We start from the raw sequence: 19,549 nt of genomic DNA, 5'->3' as shown, positions 1-19,549 counted from the left end.
CAATGAACATGGAGACAAGAAGTAGAATAAGACAGAAAGACTAGCACTATATGCAAATATATTAGCAAATATACGAAACCCAAGGCCATAAGTAAAGGCTTCTACTTTCTCTTATTTTCTAGCACAGCTACAGGTAATAAAGTCAACTACTGTTAAAATAAAATTGCAACATTGCCTAGATGGGAAGACAGATCGTTCCCAGAAAAAAATGTAAAAATATTTCTGATTCACTTCAGTAATAATCAAGATCTGTTAGACTTAACTATGAAAAAGGTGGTGCTCATTCTAAGAAAGGGAATAAAGGAGTTGTCAAATCACCAGTTTACAAAACTTCAGAAGGTACAGGCAAAATATTCAATCAGGAACTGCAGAGCTGTGGATGACGCATAGCTTTGGTGTCAAACCCAATTAAGGGGTTTTCAAGCTCATCTTTGTTCTTTACCGCATTTCTGTCAACACAAACATCACTTTTCTTCCCATACAAATTTTAATGTTCTGAAACTGGCATGTGTCTTACAACTGATGTGCATATTTATTGTGTAGTGTTTCCTTTCTTTCTAAAAAGCTGTAATTAAATTGATGACCCATCCCTGAGTTGACGGCTTCTTAGAACTGAGAGTCTTCAGTGCTAGCTGCATGATCACGTGTTAGTTAGTGATTTAAACATTCCAAACCTTCGTTTCCTCAGTGAGAATTCTAAAGAAGATCCTGTATTGGAAGACAATGAAATCACTTATCTAAAGCTCTTGTGCAATGTCTGGCAAGTGGTAGTATTTGGTGAATTCCAGGGCCCAAGGTTGGGCAGAGTCCTCCAAAGTTCACGGACACTTTGAGCAACTTGTCTGCTTAGCACTGAGGAGTGGAGACCTGCTCAAGCCAGTCACTCTGTTGACAGGACTTACTCCACTGTCACGTGTCCACCGGCTTCCTGCCCCAAGCCCAGGAAGTGAGAGGTTAGTAAATGCCTAAGAGCCAGCCCTAACCTTTACCTAGAGTTCAAAGTTTGCCTAGGGCTTCGTTTGAACAGTCTTTTACCATTTACAAAGTTGTTTCACACACATTCTCTCTTTTGATCCTTATAACAACTCTATAAGGTAAGTAGAGGCAACATTATCCACTTCAGTTCTCAGAGGTAAGGAAGCTAAAGATCCTAAGAGGTTAGATGAACGGACCAGCGTCATGTGTTGGTCAGTGACAGAGTGGTGGCCTACCCAGATGTGTCTGATCCCAAGCCGGGTGCTGCTTCTAGGGTTCAAGTATGCCTCAGGGACGAACTTGAGGACTGCGAGCTTGAATTTGTTTCAGACAGATTAATACATGAAAAGAAAGCAAACCAATCTGGAAAATTACTTCTAGACATTGTAAAGGTAGAGATCTGAATGTAGAGTCTCATTCTACTGTCACATACATGAGAATATGTCCAGAGCAGTTGTACCTGGCTTCATCAAGGAGACGAGTGGTGTTAGAGACATAAGGCAGCAGAACAATTGCAATTCAGACAGTGGTGGGATTACTGGTGAGTAACCAGGAGGCCTCGGGTGTGATGCCTGTGGGTTCAGGTGATGCTGCAGCATACCCTGTAGTCCTATAAGAATTACAGTTTCTCTGGATCTGAGGTAGAGATCGGTGAGACAGTGCAGAAGATTTGAGGTAAAACTAGAATTCTTCCCTCTGAGAAAGTATCTGTGAAAAGGCGAACTTGTCAACTTGGCAGAATCTAAACCCTCAGGCAAAACTAGGGGTCTACTTTCCTTCTCTAGGTTTTGGAAGTTTGCCCCTGAGTGAGCTTAAAAGTTCTGATAGAATAGTGAAACTAGGAAGGCCCTCAAATCTCTCCTAGTGCATGATTGGGACTTCAGACATCCATAAGAACTGGTTAATGATGTGGTAGTCAGAAAGGAGTCTCACTTAATCATCAAAATTTAAGATAAAATCTAAATCAACATCCCTAGGAAAAATGGAAGTCATGTATGCTATATCCATAATAACAGTCAGAAAAAACAAAAGTCAGGGCAACTGACTATCAGTAGTTAAATAGTGTCTTTGATGTAAGGTTTATCTATTATCCTGAGAGAAGAGACATTTTCTTTACTGATAGGAATGGAGTAACTTTGAGGATTAGATGGTAGATGTGGTGGTTACCACATTCTGGCAGAACTTGATGGTATGTCAGAGACAGCTTCTATGAAACCACCAGGAGCGCTACTGGGGTTTTCTGTAACCCTCCTGGCCATGAGAGAGAGGAGACCCAGAGACAGACAGGGAAGATGCTCAGGCAGAGCAGGGCTTTCCTTAGGAGGTCTGATCCCAGAGAATAGCATCCTGAACTCTCATTCAGGGTTTTATACCAGCTAAAATTCCTAGAATTTTACACTGGAGTGACCTTTTCAAAAGTCTGAGCGATTTCACGCTTCTATCCTTTTTATGAGCCATGTAATTGCCAAAGAAAGGACTAGTCCCAGGGATAGGAAAGTGGAACTTGAGGACTTGGTCAACATTCGGCAAGGTCAGGGATAGCAGATGTTTCTTGAGATTTTTCTGGATATGGAAGAGAATTTGTAGCCAAACATTTAGTCCTTGTTGGATCCTGAGTTTGTTATGAATTGGAAGAGACAGAAAAAAGAACTAGCATTCATTCCCGAAAGAAAAATGGTATGAGAACAGAGAAGGGAGGTTGGCAGATGTCAAAGGAATGCATAGTAATTTTCTCAGGGAGTGGCCCTACTTCCTCCCTCTTCCCAAAGGTCAGAGCCTTACTTTGGGAAAAGGGCCTAAAGCAGAAAAGTGACATTTCACACTCTTGTCTGCCAGGAGAACCAGAGATGTCCAGTGAGACACCTCATGGTCCTGCTTATCTGGGGACACGACCCCTCCGCTAATGTCTAGTGGGGACACCAGCCTCCCCAAACTTCTGGGTAGCTCTTTCTTTTCCCTTCTGTGTCAAGGCTGTCATGGGAAATGGGCTCCCCAGAGAGAAGACAGGGGCCTACAGGGCATCCTAGGGTTGAGTGTACTCGACCAACAGAAGGTGTGTGCACAGTCCATACCACTGCATCCCCTCCTGCAAAGTGGCTCTCAACCCCACTGCTGACCAGTGTCTCACAGCTGGGTGTATCCTCCAGGGGCTGCCTCAGCCCCACCCAGGGTGACGGGCAGATTGGCCCTGGTTAGTGCCCAAAAGCACCAAGGCTAACTAATCTGAAAACCTGAGACAGCCTTTCACAAGCGACTATGCAGACAGCACAGCAAAGTGAGTCAGATTAACCACCCCCAGATTAGCAAAGGCAGTAAAATCGCACTTTAAAAAGATCAGCACTGGAAATATATTTTTAAAGACCAAATTTTTTTATGTCTCAGCTTTCTTTTCATTTTGAATCTGGCAGCTTAAATGGTATACTTGCTTTGTGAACAGCTGCTGAATCATGATTTAATTATACATGTGATAATGTAGGATTATTAATTATAATGCTAAATTTAAGTAATTTAGAAATAGTGTTGCATGCTGGACAAGCAATTAATTACACAAAGTTAACTCTTTTTTCCAATTTACCTGGTAAGGGAAAGGACAGGCAGATAAAAACACTTTTGCTCTAGGACCATTGTGTAACTTGAAGTAGGCCGGTGGTAACACCTAGGATTTACTCATCCATGATTTTATCAAAGAAAAGAGGCAGAAAGGAGGCAGGAAGGTAGAAAGGCAGGAGAGAAACCTGCTTAGTAAATGCTTATATAAGATTCTGCCCCCGACCCCCAGCCCCCCAGAACACTGCTGAGCCTGATAACGTACCTTGCTCCAATTTCCTACTCTCCAGCCGGCACACGGACGGAGGTGGCATCTCTTAGCAGGGTCAGGCCTCTGAATGGCCGCACAGTCCGAGTCCAGCTGGGTGCTGCACTCCACACGCCGCCAGTAGGCCCCCAGCCCACAGGTGGTGGAGCACTGCAGGATGAGGGAGGAGAGAAGACGGAGGCTGAGGCCACTTTCTCAGACACACCCCACGAGCCCCTGGAGTCAGGGGTTCTCATTCTCAGCTGCTCACTAAAATTGCCCACAGAGCTTTTAAAAAATTCCAGCCCTGGGGCCCCCGCCCCAGACTAATCTGAATCTCTGCGGGTAGAGCCCCAGTATCAGCATTTAAAAAAAATTCTCCAAGTGATTCTAATAAACAGGCAGGGTTGAGAATCCCTGATTTATATGTGAGAGGAAAACCCAATGCAAATAGAAATTTGCCTCCCTTTAAAAACTGCCCTGGCATGAATGCCTATGGGGACTGCAGGCAAACTACTGCATCTCATACCATGCTGTTCAGAGTGGATGTTAGATCCACGCCTTGGTCTCTTACCTCATATCTGTATAACACCGCAATGACATTATCTCACTTACTCCTCTCCGTGAGAAACCTATGGTGTCGACTGGTATTGTTACAGTGTAGATAAAGAAATTGAGGTTTGGAGAGCTGGCTTGCCCAAAGAATAAGACTAGAATTTTCTGCCTCCAAAATGCAGCATGATATTTGTTATAGCAGGACTTCTCTAACTTGAGTGTCCATATGGATCACCTGGACACCTTGCTAAATGCAGATTCTGACTCAGTAGGTCTGGGGTAGTGGTGGAGATTCTGAATTTCTAACAAGCTCCCAGGCGATGCCGATGCTGTTGGTCTCAGACCACACTTGGAGTTAGAAGGATGTTACAACAGGATGCTTTTCACCACTTGACCCACTGGTGGTGAATAAATCAATCACCTTTGCCACCCTTGCCCATTCCTCACAAGATAATTATATTTATCTATAATTCTTAAATATCTCAGGTTTAGCATGGAGTCACCTTGAAAACTACACAGACTTTCCCTTCATAATTTCTTCCATTCTACGTGCCTGATTCTTTTATCAGTTGATTTTCCTTGCATACCCTCTCATGTAAAACACAGCTCTAGCTAGTAACAAAAGGATGGAAGTTCCATCTATGACATTTTTGCAAGTTTCTTTTCATGAGTTACAAATAAAAACTAGCCTTACATTTCTCTTGCTGCATTTTCGCCCTCCATATAATTTCATGTTTCACTTTGTGTAAGTTCTTGTGTTATAACACAAATATAATAGAGTTCTTAGGTAAATAAATTTACTATAGAATCATACAAAAGAAGAGTATAAAATAGTCTAGGTCATCATTTTTTCCCATCATTTATAGAGGTAAACTCTCCTCCTCCTTAAAGTTCTTTAGGATTTTATTTGTATCTCTCAGAAGTTCCTAGCATCTTCTCCTCTGTACTACATTATGTATATATATATAATACAGATAATAACAGCTGAAATGCATCAACCACTGTCATGGGTTGATGGCACTAGTGGCCCCATTGTTCACACCCATGATCTTTGTAATGGGGCCTTGTAGCTCCTCTCATGACGTCGTGGAATATATTTCCCCAGCCCTTGAATCAGGACAGTTCTTGCAACTTTCTTTGGCCAATAAAATGCAGCGGATAATGTTGTGCCAGTTCTCAAGAGGTCTTGGTTGTTTCAATTCTCTCTCTTGGATCCCATGAGAATAAAACTCGCTGAGAATAAAACTGGGCTAGCCTACTGGAAGATGAGCGATCATGTGAAACAGAGCCAGGTGACCCAGGCAAGGCCATCGCAGACCAACCAGCCTTTAGCCGACCCTCCAGCAGATGCATGACAAGCCAAGCTGAGATCAGCTAAACTCAGTTCAGGTCAGCAGAACCTCTCAGCAAAGCCATAAACTCATGGACAAAAATAAATGTTTACTGAGGTTTTGTGGTTGTCTGTTATATAGCATTATTGTGGCAGTAGACAACTGATACAACTACGTAATATACCTTTCCTACATTTTCTCTAACCTTCTGAGACTCAGGGTACAATTATAGTTCTGCAGTTGGCTAACTGTCTGATCTTTCATAGTTTCCTAACTTCCCTGGCCTGTAAAACTGGTGATAACACCAGGACCGTCTTCACTGGGTTGTTGTGAGGACCACAGAGATAATTCACGCACGTGGTCAATGCTCTACAAATGTTACTTATTAAACCCAACACACCTGCAAGGTCAGCATTCTGAGTCCCACTTTCCAGATATCTGGGACCCGAGAGTTTAGAAGCCATGCTCGAGGCCACACAGCCAGTACATGGTTAATTTCATATATGACATGGAGCAAAACATGACATTTGTCCACACCCAGGAAAGGAGCTAGTGAGACCAAATTCCCAGGCTAGTGATGACCCTGGCAAATCTCAAGTGATGTCTACAGTTCTTTGTACCATGTTTATATTGCAAATAAGTGCATGTTGTCTCTGGGGCTCTGAACCTAGTCCTGCTAGATTCAGACGTCATGAGTAGACATTTGTTTAATTCCTTTTTGACAGTTTCTATTTAGGCAGCAAACAACAGTCCCAAGGTAAAGCTGACAGGTGGCAGTCTATGGAATGCAGTAAAAGTAAAATGGGATTCCATCGATTGTCACATATTTGCTTCAAATTGGGAGTAGGGAATCAGAGAAGAAAGGAGAACCCCGAGGAGGCTGAGGACAACTTCACTATGTCCTGGAAACCTTCCTCCTTGTTACAGATGGTGACCCCATGGCAACCGATTTACCAGGTCAAGGAGCAGGGTTTAGGGTGTTCAGAACTGGAAATGGCATGGAGGGCTGCATCAGAATCAGCTGTGAAAGGCTGTGGAAAATTGTACTGTCAACTTCCATTTACACGACTGCATAGCCTACACGTAACTGACTGGCCCAGGGGATCAGGCTGATGATGAGGCAAGTTGATGAGAGGTGATTTTCTGTCAAAATAAGAGCCATGCCCATGCACAATGTGTAACACCTAAGTTTTCCGGTTTCTAAATAGGTATCAGAGCAAATACCTACTGAGTGCTTCCTATGTGCCTGACCCTCTTCTGAGAACCTTACACACAGTTATTCCTTCTATCTCATAACAATCTTAGGAATCAGGCATTGTCATTGTCCTCATTTTACAGATGAGGAAACCAAGGTGCAGTGAGGACTTGCAGTCAGTAAGTGATTGAGCCAGAATTCAAACCCAGAGAGTCTGGTTTCAAGCTTTATGTCTATTTATAGTGTTAACTTGGTTTTTATACCAAATCTTTAATTTTTGAAGTCACAGTTAGTTAGAAGGACATGCTGGGTACAATGGGGAACATGAACAGCCCTTCAACACAGGACAGAAAGTGGGAGGATGTGAGAGAGATTTCAGATCAAATGCTAAGGAACTTTAGAAACTACTTCTAATCTTAAGGATGAGGAAAGGATTTATGGAAGTAGAAGCTCAAAGTTTGATACTGAAAAACAAGTAGGATTTAAAAGGGCAGAGGAGGAGGGGAAGGAAATTCCCGGGCAGAGGAAACAGCATACACGAAGGCATTGGACTGGGAGGGGCAGAAGGTGTAGAGGAAAGTGAGCAGTTTAGATTTGTTGAAGCTTAAAATGGATGAAGAAAAGTAGGAGGAAGGACGGTTGAAAGCTGGATTATGTAAGGTCGTGAAGGCCATGGAATGTTAGAGTGAATTTTATCTGATCTGATATGTAATGAAGAGACATTAAAGATTTGAGCACAGGAGTTTGGAATGATTAGAAAATTCCTTTTGGAAGACTAATGTGGCAGTCTTAAAATCTCTTGTGATGATGTGTGGAAAGAATTGGAGAGGCGAGAGACTGGAAGCGCACAGACGAGCAAGGAGGCAAAGGCAGGCACTCTTGGCATTTTGGACTGGACAACTCCTACTTATAAGGGATTTCCCTGAATGTCACTGGACTTTTATCATCTTTGGCTCTCAGATATTGGATGCTGGTAGCAGCCCCCTCCCCTCCTCATTGTAAAAAACAAAAGCATCCCCACTCTTTTCCAAATGCCTCTTACCATTAGATTGGAAACCACTGGTCCCTAAACTAACAGGAAATAAATAGAAGATGACAGAAATGACAAGGTGACATTGACTTAAAAACCTTTAGAGTTTTTTTTAGTGGAACAGGGGCAGATTGGCATCAATGGTAATTCTGGGATTTTTAAGATGTAGTGACTTTGATGCCAATGATGCCATTAGAGGGAGGGGCAATCCTAAAGAAATAGCTTCCAAAATGAGCAGAATAAAAAATCAGGGGACAATGGGAAACTCAAAACCCACAGTTTTCATTCTGAGTCCTGATCCTCTCCAACAATTCTGTGTATTAAACATTTTGTCTCAAAAGACGCATAAAGGGAGGGCACCAAGCCCTGTCATGACTCCTGCCAAACATTGAACTTGTTCTTGTAATATCCTTGTAGCTTTGAAAAACTCTGCAATCTGGGCCAATTCCCTTTTTTCCAGCCAAACTGCCTGGATTTAATAGCTCTCAAGGGCTCCACTACGGTCGCCAATTTTTTGGTGAGCTATGATGTATTCAATAAGACAGTTTATTTCTGTCAAAGTCAAATGATGACATTTGAGATAGAATTAATTCTTTGTATCTTGATTTATTATAATCAAAACGTATCAATTAACCTCTGGGCTCAAATAGTCATCAAGGTTGATATGTACTTTTATTTTGGTTCAGTTTATTTGGATATAGTAATTTCTCATTAAATCAATTAATATTTCTCACTTAACGTATTAAATATCCTCAGGTCAAAAGCATGAGAACACATTTAAATTTAATAATTCCACAAATGCTTTGGGATTCGGGGATGGATGAAACAATAAGAGGATGGGAAAGGAAACTGATTTCTGGGTCATCCTAAAGCTACTTTTTAATAAAACTTTTGTATTAACTTGTGGACCGAGAAGGGCTTGTCCATCCTTATTAACAGTCCTAATGTGGTGACTCTTCTATCTGGGGACTATGATAATGTCCTAAAGGGTCTCTTCTTTGGACTGCCCTTTGGTGTCTCCCTTCATCTCAATATGGGATCTGTTCTCCCTAAAGTCACCAGCGACCTGCTAATGTCAAATCCATTAGGTCCATTGTCAGTCCTTATGTTCCTAGACATCTGTGGCACCATATCTCTTGGTTTAAGTCTTAAATATTAGACTATTGCTTACTGTCTTCCACAAGGTATCTCTTTGTTAGCCAGCTCCTTAAAACGTTGGTGTTTGCCAGAGTCCCCTTTCTGGTGCACTCCTCTTTGCAGCCTACAGGCTGTACTTGAGTGACCTCATTCACTTTCAAGGTTCTAACTTCTACTCATTGGTCGTGGCTACCAAATCTTATCTCCAATTTTCACCTCTCTCAGGAACCTCAGACCCAAACATGCTGGTTATCATTTGGATATCCCAGAGATGCTACCAATTAAACACCATCTATAACTAAACTCATCATCCCTCCTTTTTTGTCTCTACTGAGACTCATTTTTCCTATACATTGTGTGATATCTCAGTTTATAGGAGCACCACCCAACAGACACCCAAGATTTCAATCAAATAGTCATGACATTCTCCTCTCTCCTCTTCACACCCCACATCTAATTATTCACAAAGCTCTACTGATTTTAAGTTCTAAATGAATCTTCAATTTATCTTTTCTTTTTCATCCTGAGCATTCTTGTCATGGTTCTCATGCCTCTTCTAGACTATTACAATAACCTCCCAACAGGTCAAATCCCTCATCCTCACTGCTTCCAGAATGAGTTACCTACACACAGTGGACCATGTCATTCAGTGGAAAGATAGCTAAATGGTCTCTATAATTCTTTTTCCTCTTCTTTCTGGGCACACAATTAGATTACATTATTAGATTAGATTAGATTACTAGCAGTTTGGTTTGGACATATGACTGAGTTCAAGGCAATGGAATGTGAGCAGAAGTGATATGTGCCCCTTCCAGGACTGGCCCATAAAATCTCCGACAGGAGTGCCTCTGTGCTCTGTTCTCTTTCTGACTGATTAGGATGGTGACCCCAGGGCAAATTTAATGCTAAGAGAATGGCAGAGCCATTGTTAGCCTGGATTCCCAAATGACAGCATGGATCAGAGCACCATTCGTTGTCATCACCGTTGTAGACCCGGAATTACCATATGTCATTATGTGAGTGAGAAATCAGCTTCTGTTTTGGTGAATCATAACTTGTTTGCCTCTATTTGTTACAGCAGCCTGGCCTCTCTCTTGTGTGTGTGTGTGTGTGTGATTTCTAACTCTATATACATACTGTACATATGTCATGCATGCTTTGATTGTCCTGATATCAATCGTATATCTATGCCTTTTATCATCTACTCTTTCATATTCTGTTGACCTAGCTTGTATTCTTCTCAAGACCCATAGTGTCTCTAACTGTAGGTGCTTTCAGACTTCATCTCCATTGACTAATTAGCAAAATACTACAAATTAATTAGTAGCTTCAGTTTCCATAACTTGTTCTCTTTATCTTTGAGTCTGCGGAGGCCACGACTGCCCACACTGCTTTGACAGATGGAAGACAACAAGCCTGTTTATCTGTCCTTTAAGGAAGCCCCATGTTTTTGGAAAGAAAGATATATTTTGAGGGTACTACTTGAAATGATGTCACCCAAAAAACCTAAACAGATCGATTTTATTTCAAAACATCTAGGCTGAATCCACTGTGGTGACATTATAGGTATCATTTGCCCCTGTGAAATAAAAAATAAACATGGGGACCCTCAATTTTATTTTAAAGTACATTCTTGTGAACCACGTTATTTTCTCATCCACCTAACCCAGGGTCACTACATAACTGGCATTGTTTTTATGTCATACGACCAAAGAAGAAAGAAGTAAAACAGAAGGTAGAGAGAGTGGTGATGTTTTCTGATTTGCAAAGCAATGGATCAGAGGCTACGAAGTCTGCCTGCTTGGGTTCAAATCCCCACTCCATTGCTCATGAGCGTATGGGATTCTGGCAAGCTACTTAATCCCTCTTAGCTTCAGTTTCCTCATCTCTAAAATGGGAAAATATTACCAATCTCTTTGGGCTGTAGTGAGGATTAAATGAGAGAATGCATGTTACTTCACATAAAATCATGCTATAAAGCATGGTACACGCTTTATAAATGTTCACTGTCAACATCCTCCTCGTGGTGAAGAGCCCTTTAGAACTGATTAGAAAAGAAATATGATTGAAATGTCAGGGATCATGAGACCCATTTCTCTCATTCTTTCAACGAATTAAATTACTATAAGCATGAAAATCCTTTTCCCCTGAACCTTCCCCCTGAACTCCACTACAAATGGAGATAATAAGATGCTGTTCCACTGACAGGAGATATAATAACTCACTTTAGAATCAAATATAAATCAATGTAAAAACATAGTTCAAATGCAAACCTAAAATTTTGGAAGTTTAAATTTAGTTACTTATTGCCAGTATAGTTAATTCCATGACCAATGATGCTGATTAATTTATACAAAAGATTTGTATAGAGCTAAGCTGTCAATTGGTGCTGAAATTCACTAGAGAGACCACAGGTTCGAGTCGAAAGTGTTGGAAGGGTCATCACCCAACTGACAAGTGTGTCCTTTGAGAAGTCACTTAACGGCTAAAAATTTTATTTTCTCTATTTGTAAATTAGTATAAATGAGCCCCTACTTGCTCCCCAGGACTGCCAAAAGAAGAAAATAAGAGACTACATATGAAAGTGGTTTGGAAATCAACATGCTTTATAAATTAAATGTACTGTTATTTTTATATTAGCTGCTAATACTTCATTTCTCTTTAGCTAGGGAGATGAGTCATGAATTGTTGTAAAAATGCTGAATGATTTGAACAATTATTTTGAATGCTATTCAAATCTGAATGTGATTATTTTGCTACAAAGTACTCTTTTAAGTTGTCAACTTATTTTAACAAGTTCATATACTGTGCATTGGAAATTAAAATGGATAAGAAATGATTCTGATACTTCAAAGGATGTAATTAGTTCTAGAAATGGAAAAACAAATATCTAGCCAAATTTCTGAAGCCTGAAAGTAGGGGCCAACATTTTGTCATCAGGTTTATTTTCTTCTTTCTCTGTATTCTAGTTCTTTTAATGAGACAAAATGATTTTTTAAAATACAAGCAAATACTCAAACAGACGAAAAGGAATAGGAATTGTTGATACAGTGAGCCATGGAATTCTTATAAAGAACTTTGGCTTAGATTTCCATTCCAATTGTGATTACTTGACAGGTTTAAACCAGACTCTCAGCATTAGTTTTCTGAACAAAATATGAGCTCAGGCCCTTTCAGCTGTCCATCATACGATCATTGACTGCATTTAGAGCTGGAAGGGACATAAGAGACGATCTCCACTAGCTCTATTGTTCCGTAGATGAAAAGCAGGCTCAGAAAGATGGACTGAATGCTCCACTATCACGCAGCTGCCTGACCCAGACCACCTGACTTAGCTCTGGGTTCTTTTCACTATATCTCACTGCATTTGTTCTCCATCCCCGGAGATTTTTTTTTTTTTTTTTTCATTTTTGGAGTTAAGCGAGGGAAGTGAGGGCATAGATCTGATTGTTTCATGTTTTTTCCTCATTAGACTATACATCATACAAGTCCATTTTGAGATTCACACACAAATGCAACCTCCCTTGCTATTTTTCATGGGGGGTAAGGCATGGGGTGAGGAATGGAATGCCTACCTCACTCCAGTTTCCAACTATCCAGTACGCAGGGCTGCGATCTGTGGAGAGTTGCTTGTAATTGGAGGCATTCAACAAAAACCCCTCAGCAATCAGACTTGTTGCATCTTCCTCGGTCAAGTCTAGTCCAGAACTTTGGGTTAGATTCATGTTGCCTGGAAGTTCTGGGGGGTTATGGTTTACCAATATTTCTGAGGGTGCTAGCTGGTGGTCTCCTCCCAGAGGGATGGGAGGGTTAGCCGGCTTTTCAGTGACACTCCCCTCAGCCCTGGGTGTGCCATTTTTGAGAGTAGTGGGCCTTTGGCTAGGTAGTAGTTCTTCTGTCACTGTGCTGAGGGGTGACCACGAGGATGCCTCCCTGAGATAAGGTGTTGGTGGGGGTTCAAGTGGAATTTGTGTACTTCTTTCCACTGAAGCATCATTTCCAGGTACTCTGATCTTGGTCCATATTACAGAGTTGTTTTCATTTTTGGTCTCAGGTGGTTGACCGTCTTCCCCTGAGCCGCTGTGAATCTCCATTTCTGGCTCTTTGGTCACGGTATCGTAAAATGGAGTCACCTGCCAAGTCACAGGGTTGCTGGAAGATGACAAATCAGAACCACTCATTGTTGTGGCTAAAAGGTCTCCCTCTGAGGTGGGACCAGGGTCTGAAGTGGAATCAGTCTCTTTATTTGGTTGGATACTCAAAGATGAGGAGGTGATAATGGGATGGGATGTAGTTCCAGTGGAAATGACATAAGGGGAGTCCAGTTCAGTTTGGGTTGAACTATTCTGCCACCATTTCCCCTCCAGGTCTCCTTCTTTGGAGGCTGTGATAAGATCAGGGCTGTTGCTTGCCGGAGCACTTGTGCTCATAGACTCAGGCACTGTGGGTGTGGTCAGCATCCTGGGACTGGATGTAGTTGGAGGGACGGGCTTTAGGGGGTCTTGCTCGGATGATGGTACCTTCTTCCCATTGGTAATTGTGTCTTTGTTGGGTTTTAGAACCCTCCGGCTAGATGGGCATTGCTGGAGGCCACATAGAGCGTGGCTGTTGGGTTTCCTCGTCTTGTCACAAGGCTCATCATGGTTCTTGGCACATGTGACACTGCGAATCCGTACTCCACCACCACAGGAAACAGAACACTGGAAAAGAGAGACAGCTTTTAGTCTCATGGGAAAGATATATTGGTTCTCATGCTTAGGTTTACGACAAATCAGGACAGGCCCAATGGAAACTGAACTGTGCAGTAAAATTGTTTTCTTCTATTTCACATTTGGTTTCTGTGCTCCTTTAGTTTCCTATGGAAATATGTGTTTCCTAGAGACCAGGTGAAGCTCAGGACCAACAATTTATTCTCTACAAAATGAAAATACAATCCATGACATAGTAAAACTGAAGTGTCCCTGAGCTTTGAACGTTGGATGGTGGATCCACAAAGAGGGCAATGATTTAAACAAGTCATCTAATCTTTTTTGGCGAGGAAGATCAGCCCTGAGCTAACTTCCGATGCCAATCCTCCTCTTTTTGCCGAGGAAGATTGGCCCTGGGCTAACATCTGTGCCCATCTTCCTCTACTTTATGTGGGACACCGCCACAGCATGGCTTGACAAGCTGTGTGTCGGTGCGCGCCTGGGATCTGAACCCTTGAACCCCGGGCGGCTGCAGCAGAGCATGCACACTTAACCGCTATGCCACTGGGCTGGCCCTGTCATCTAATCTTTTTAAGAGACAATAATATTATCTTTCCTAGGGTTGTCATGCTATTAAATTAATGTAAAATGTTTATATATTCTCTGGAATCTATTAAGCTAGTTATAATGAAACTTTCTCTTTATATTTAGAAATACCCATATAACTCACATTCTCCCCCAGGTACCACAAGCTCCATTTTCGTTTGTCTGTGCCAGGTAGAATCAGATTAAAAGCTGGACAATCATTATACTCACACGTGTACATAGATCCAGGAACTTTTCTGAAATTTGAAGGTGGGTAGTCAATCAAAGGTGGGGACATGCCCTTTCCAGAGAGTTATGTGAGTCTTGTAGCATGGCACTGATACACACATGGGGGCTGTGGCTGGTCCCCTTCCCCAATGTTCCCTCTATATTTTGTAGGGCACGCCAAAGCACAGACAGCTAGATCGCCTTTGGGGGAATCCTAACAGGACAGTCCTTCCTCAGGATTCAAGGTAAAGAATATTTATTTCATCCGTCTCAGTAGCTGCAAGCCACACGTAGTTGCTACACAACAAATTCCTAGATGTTTTGAAAAATCCATACTTTTACCAAAGGGCTTCATTTTTAGCTTTCCTTTCCAATGACATTCTAAGTCATCCACCAAATAGTTGGCACTTGAACATGGACTGTCCAGCGGTTTTCATTGGCTTGTTCACATTTGTCTGTCTTGTATCCCTGACCTCAAAGCAGGTATTTTGAGGACGGGGACGGCATAATGCTCGGTGGATTCCACAGGGTCTACAGTCATTATTCTATGTGATACTCAGGACGGCCCTGTGAGATTTACAAGGCAGGGATTATTATTCCATCTTCTACAAGAAAGGAAACTGAGACTCAGGGACTTGCTTGAAAGGCTGCAAGTCAGTGGCAGAGCAAGAATTAGGTTTATTCCACCCCACCCCGCCAACAAAATCTAGTGCAACACACTGGGCAAGCAGCCCTCCACTGAATTCGCTAATTGACGAATTGACCAAACTCTTGATGTCTAAAAAGTTACTCAAAGGTAGGAACTGTTTCTTATTCGTCATTGAATTCCAAGATAGTTCTTGGGACACAGTGATCACTTAATAGATACTTATTAAGTGACTGTTTTACCTGGAAAAAAATCAGGAATGGGAAAATGCTTGTCACTGTGAGCGTATGCATTTTTTAGCTTAAATTTCTTGCTTTCTCCAATTTCCCATTTCCAATTTCCTCTGTGTAGGAAAATAATATCGATGTAGAAAACTCCCGCTTTATTTTATTCCAATCAAGCCTCATCACTCACTGATATATGATAGCTCTGTGAAATCAGCGCCTTTGAAAAGCAGGCGATGCTTGGGAGCAGAGGAGAATGTACAGCTGAGGGAGTGTTCAACTGCAGATTTGGGGTCAACCAATAAAGCTGTGAATTTAAGATGTCAATAAAACACTTAAATGCCCTGCTCTAATATTGAAATTCCAAGTTTGTTTTGATATAATAATACTAATCTTTGGTGAGAACAGTGCCTCATGGACCAAGAAATGCACACTCATTTCCCATTAAAATGGAGACTACCAACTAAAGGTCTCAGAGCCCACCAGTGAGAAAATGGTCTCTTCTGGCACCTTCCATGACTCACTTCACTTTGGGGCCTGGAAAGGGCAGGTTGGAGGTATTTATTTTCCTGGTTTACCACAATATTTCTGCCCTTCTTGTGTATGAAGATACTTTATGATCCCTTCAGTTGAGTCATCCTGAGTCACTCTCCACTTGTTACATTCTAATCCGAACTCCTTAGGTTTTCTTTTTTTTTTTTTGGTGAGGAAGATGGGCCCTGAGCTAACATCTGCCAATCCTCCTCTTTTTGCTGAGGAAGACTGGCCCTGGGCTAACATCCATGCCCATCTTTCTCCACTTTATATGGGACGCCACCATAGCATGGCTTGACAAGTGGTGCGTCAGTGCATGCCCGGGATCTGAACCGGCAAACCCTGGGACGCCGCAGCAGAGCGTGTGCACTTAACCACTTGCACCACCAGGCTGGCCCCTGAACTCCTTAGGTTTTCAAATCTCTGCTTTGTAAAAATGTATCAGTCCAACCAAATAATCCTTTGTATATGTCTGAACACATTTCCACCTGGTTGCCTCAGGCAGGCTGCATTTCAAGTGCTGATGCATAAACAGGCCCCGGCTAATGCCAACTACTTTCAAGCAGCAGGTCACCTCCCTTTGGGTTTTTCTTCCTAAGAAATGTCAGAGGAGGCAGTTACATAGCAGGAAATTCTTTTATTCTTCTGTTCTTACTCTTCCATTCCTTTTTTGTTTGTTGACTTGAAATGTTTCTAATGCCCATAGGGAAGTTAGACTTTACCATACAATTTTATAAGCATTTTTTTTTTCACTGAGGAAGATTCACCCTGAGCTAACATCTGTTGCAGTCTTTCTCTACTTTATATGTGGGTTGCCACCACAGCGTGGCTGATGAGTAGTATAGGTCCACGCTAGGGATCCAAACCTGCAAACCCGGGCTGCCAAAGCAGAACGTACCAAACTTAACCACTACGCCATGGGGCCGGCCCCCTACAAGCATTTTTAAAAATCCAAAAGTATATAGGTACGTGCCCTCCATCCCCACATTGAAATGCGAAGTGAAAGAGCTATAAAACCTGTAAGAAAGAGCTTAAACTCCCTGATCCGCCATTATTAACTCTATGCATGACGTAGTAACTAAGTCTCAGCTCCCTCATCTGCAAATTGAGAGAAATTAATACCCATCTTTCAACACTGCTGTGAGGATAACATGAGACAATAGTCTTAACACAGTACAGAAAATATAGAAGACAATGGTAATTGGAAGCTATTATTATGACTGTTATAATAATGATGCTGATAATAATAATAGTAATGATAACAACACAGGACTGGGGTCTCTGATTTCTACTATTTTTGTGGAGCACAGAGTAACACACAGACCTGCCTTATGGGAAGCTGTGAGGTGAGCAGCTGTCTGGGTGAAGCAGTTGTAGGCACACGTGTAGAAGACAATGTGGACACCCATACATCCCCCTGGTTTATTGATGGATTTTTTTAGATTCAGATTTCCTAGGATTAACAGATGGATATATGAATTTTTTTAATTTACAAATTACAAGTATTAAATAATGTTATTTACTGTGTGCATTTTCTCAATCTAAAAGCATAAAGCAGGAGTAAATAATAGCTATCTAGCTGGTTGTTTAGTTATAATACATTAGATTTTGATCTTTTAAAAACCAGAGATTATTCTAGAACAGAAATTCCAAAGTGGCAGCCTCAGGGCTAAATTTGGTCCACTGACATGTATTCTTTGGCCTGCTCAATATTAAAATAAATAGGCAAACAAACAAAACACAAAAACTGAATTAGTGGCCAACACTTAAAAATTAGCAGATTTCATATTAAAATGCCAGATGTTTAGCTTCTCTTGAAAAAGCAGACAATCTGCAATTATTGGTCCTGTTCCCAAATGGCAACTCAAAACTCATTAATGGATCCCTGGGTCTAGGTATCTCCAGCACACCTACCTTTCATCTTCATCTGCTTTCCTTACCCAGTACACACAGAATCTTCCAAATAACAGACAGATGCCATTCCTTAGCCCTGGGGAGTATTGGGCCCATGGGACAGTGTTAACTATCTACCACGTATATTGGGCCTAAAAACTAAATTGCCTTTTCTCATAGTTCCACTAGAACAAGCAGTGCTGTGTTTTTTTTTTTTAATTAATTACTTTAATTTTTAAATTTTTCCACCAATGTAGTCATTTATTATTATCATTATTTTTTTATTGAGGAACATTGGTTTTTAACATGGATGGACCTTGAGGGCATTATGCTAAGGAAATAAGTCAGATGGAGAAATCAAATATTGTATGATTTCACTTATAAGAAGAAGATAAAAACAACAACAATAACAACAAACATAGACACAGAGAATAGATTGGTGGTTACCAGAGGGTAAGGGGGGAAGAGGGCGGGCAAAAGGGGGGATAGGGCACATGTGTGCAGTGACGGATGGTAATTAGTCTTTGGGTGGTGGACATGACGTAGTCTACACAGAAAATGAAATATAATGATGAACATCTGACAGTTTTTTTGTGTGTGAGGAAGATCAGCCCTGAGCTAACATCCGTGCTAATCCTCCTCTTTTTGCTGAGGAAGATGGGCTCTGAGCTAACATCTATTGCCAATCCTCCTCCTTTTTTTTCCCCAAAGCCCCAGTAGATAGTTGTACGTCATAGTTGCACATCCTTCTAGTTGCTGTATGTGGGACGCAGCCTCAGCATGGGCGGAGAAGCGGTGCGTTGGTGCGCGCCGGGGATCCCAACCTGGGCCGCCAGTAGCGGAGCACGCGCACTTAACCGCTAAGCCATGGGACCGGCCCCTGACATTTATATAATGTTCTAAAGCAGCACGGTTTTGTATTCAGCCCCACGTTTCTTCCAGGACATCTTCCAACTCTGTTTATCTCCTGAGGAGCTGTCAAGCCCTTCAGATGAGATAAATGCAGGACACAAGCCACACTTAGAACTCACCTCAATTGGTAGTTTCAGAATTCTCAAAACCAATTTCTGCTAGGATTATTTTATTCCTTTACCTTATAATTTTGAACTCTGTACCAGGCAAGCCACTTGTCAATCTGTTAATGTCCTCCCTGGGGGTTATCTTGCCCTGACTCGCCATCATTCCAAGATTAAGGCCTCTGGGGGGAGCCCGCTGAGAAAGAGTTCTGCTGCTAAATTAGTGGACTCTACCCACCCGAGGCACACCGTGGGGGAGGGGGGCTCACAGTTGGCTCAGAGCTGTAGTGCTGAGGGAGAGTTTATTAAAAAACACAGTTGGGGTTTATCAGAGATTTGGGCTAAAGAGCTGAGTAGAGAAATAGCTAATGCTTTGGGCATAAAAACATTTAGTGCATAGTCTCAAGAATGTATAAATGAATGATTGGATCTCATACTAAAACCACCTTTGAAAGTAAGCTAAAACACTTAGGTATCTGTTATGGGTCGAATTATGTCCCTCCAAAATGATACATTGGAGTCCTAACCCCTGCCCACCCCCTCTGCTTGGAGGCAGTCAGGTTAAAATGAGGTCACTAGGATGGGTGCTCATCCAATATGACCATTGTCCTTATAAAAAGGAAAATTTGGATACAGAGAAACACGCGTAAGGACAATGCTGCATGAATGAAAGCAGAGATCAGGTGATATGTCTACAACCCAAGGAATACCAAAGAGT

General features: G+C 41.8%; 1 protein-coding gene across 2 annotated transcripts in view; it reads right to left on the bottom strand.

The window, feature by feature from the left end:
* ADAMTS12 (ADAM metallopeptidase with thrombospondin type 1 motif 12) overlaps positions 1-19,549 on the bottom strand; it is a 315,991-nt gene that overhangs the window by 25,184 nt on the left and 271,258 nt on the right. The window contains exons 19-20 of one of the 2 annotated variants that reach the window (XM_058564273.1): positions 12,593-13,717; positions 3,788-3,940 (exon numbers count right to left, since the gene is read on the bottom strand). In XM_058564273.1, coding sequence (XP_058420256.1) covers positions 3,788-3,940; positions 12,593-13,717 — 1,278 coding nt within the window. The remainder of the gene's footprint in view (positions 1-3,787; positions 3,941-12,592; positions 13,718-19,549) is intronic. The other variant, XM_058564274.1, reaches the window with a different exon arrangement.

This window comes from Diceros bicornis, chromosome 20, assembly GCF_020826845.1.
Source record: "Diceros bicornis minor isolate mBicDic1 chromosome 20, mDicBic1.mat.cur, whole genome shotgun sequence".
NCBI lineage: Eukaryota > Metazoa > Chordata > Mammalia > Perissodactyla > Rhinocerotidae > Diceros > Diceros bicornis.
This window is presented reverse-complemented; position numbering and strand designations above follow the sequence as displayed.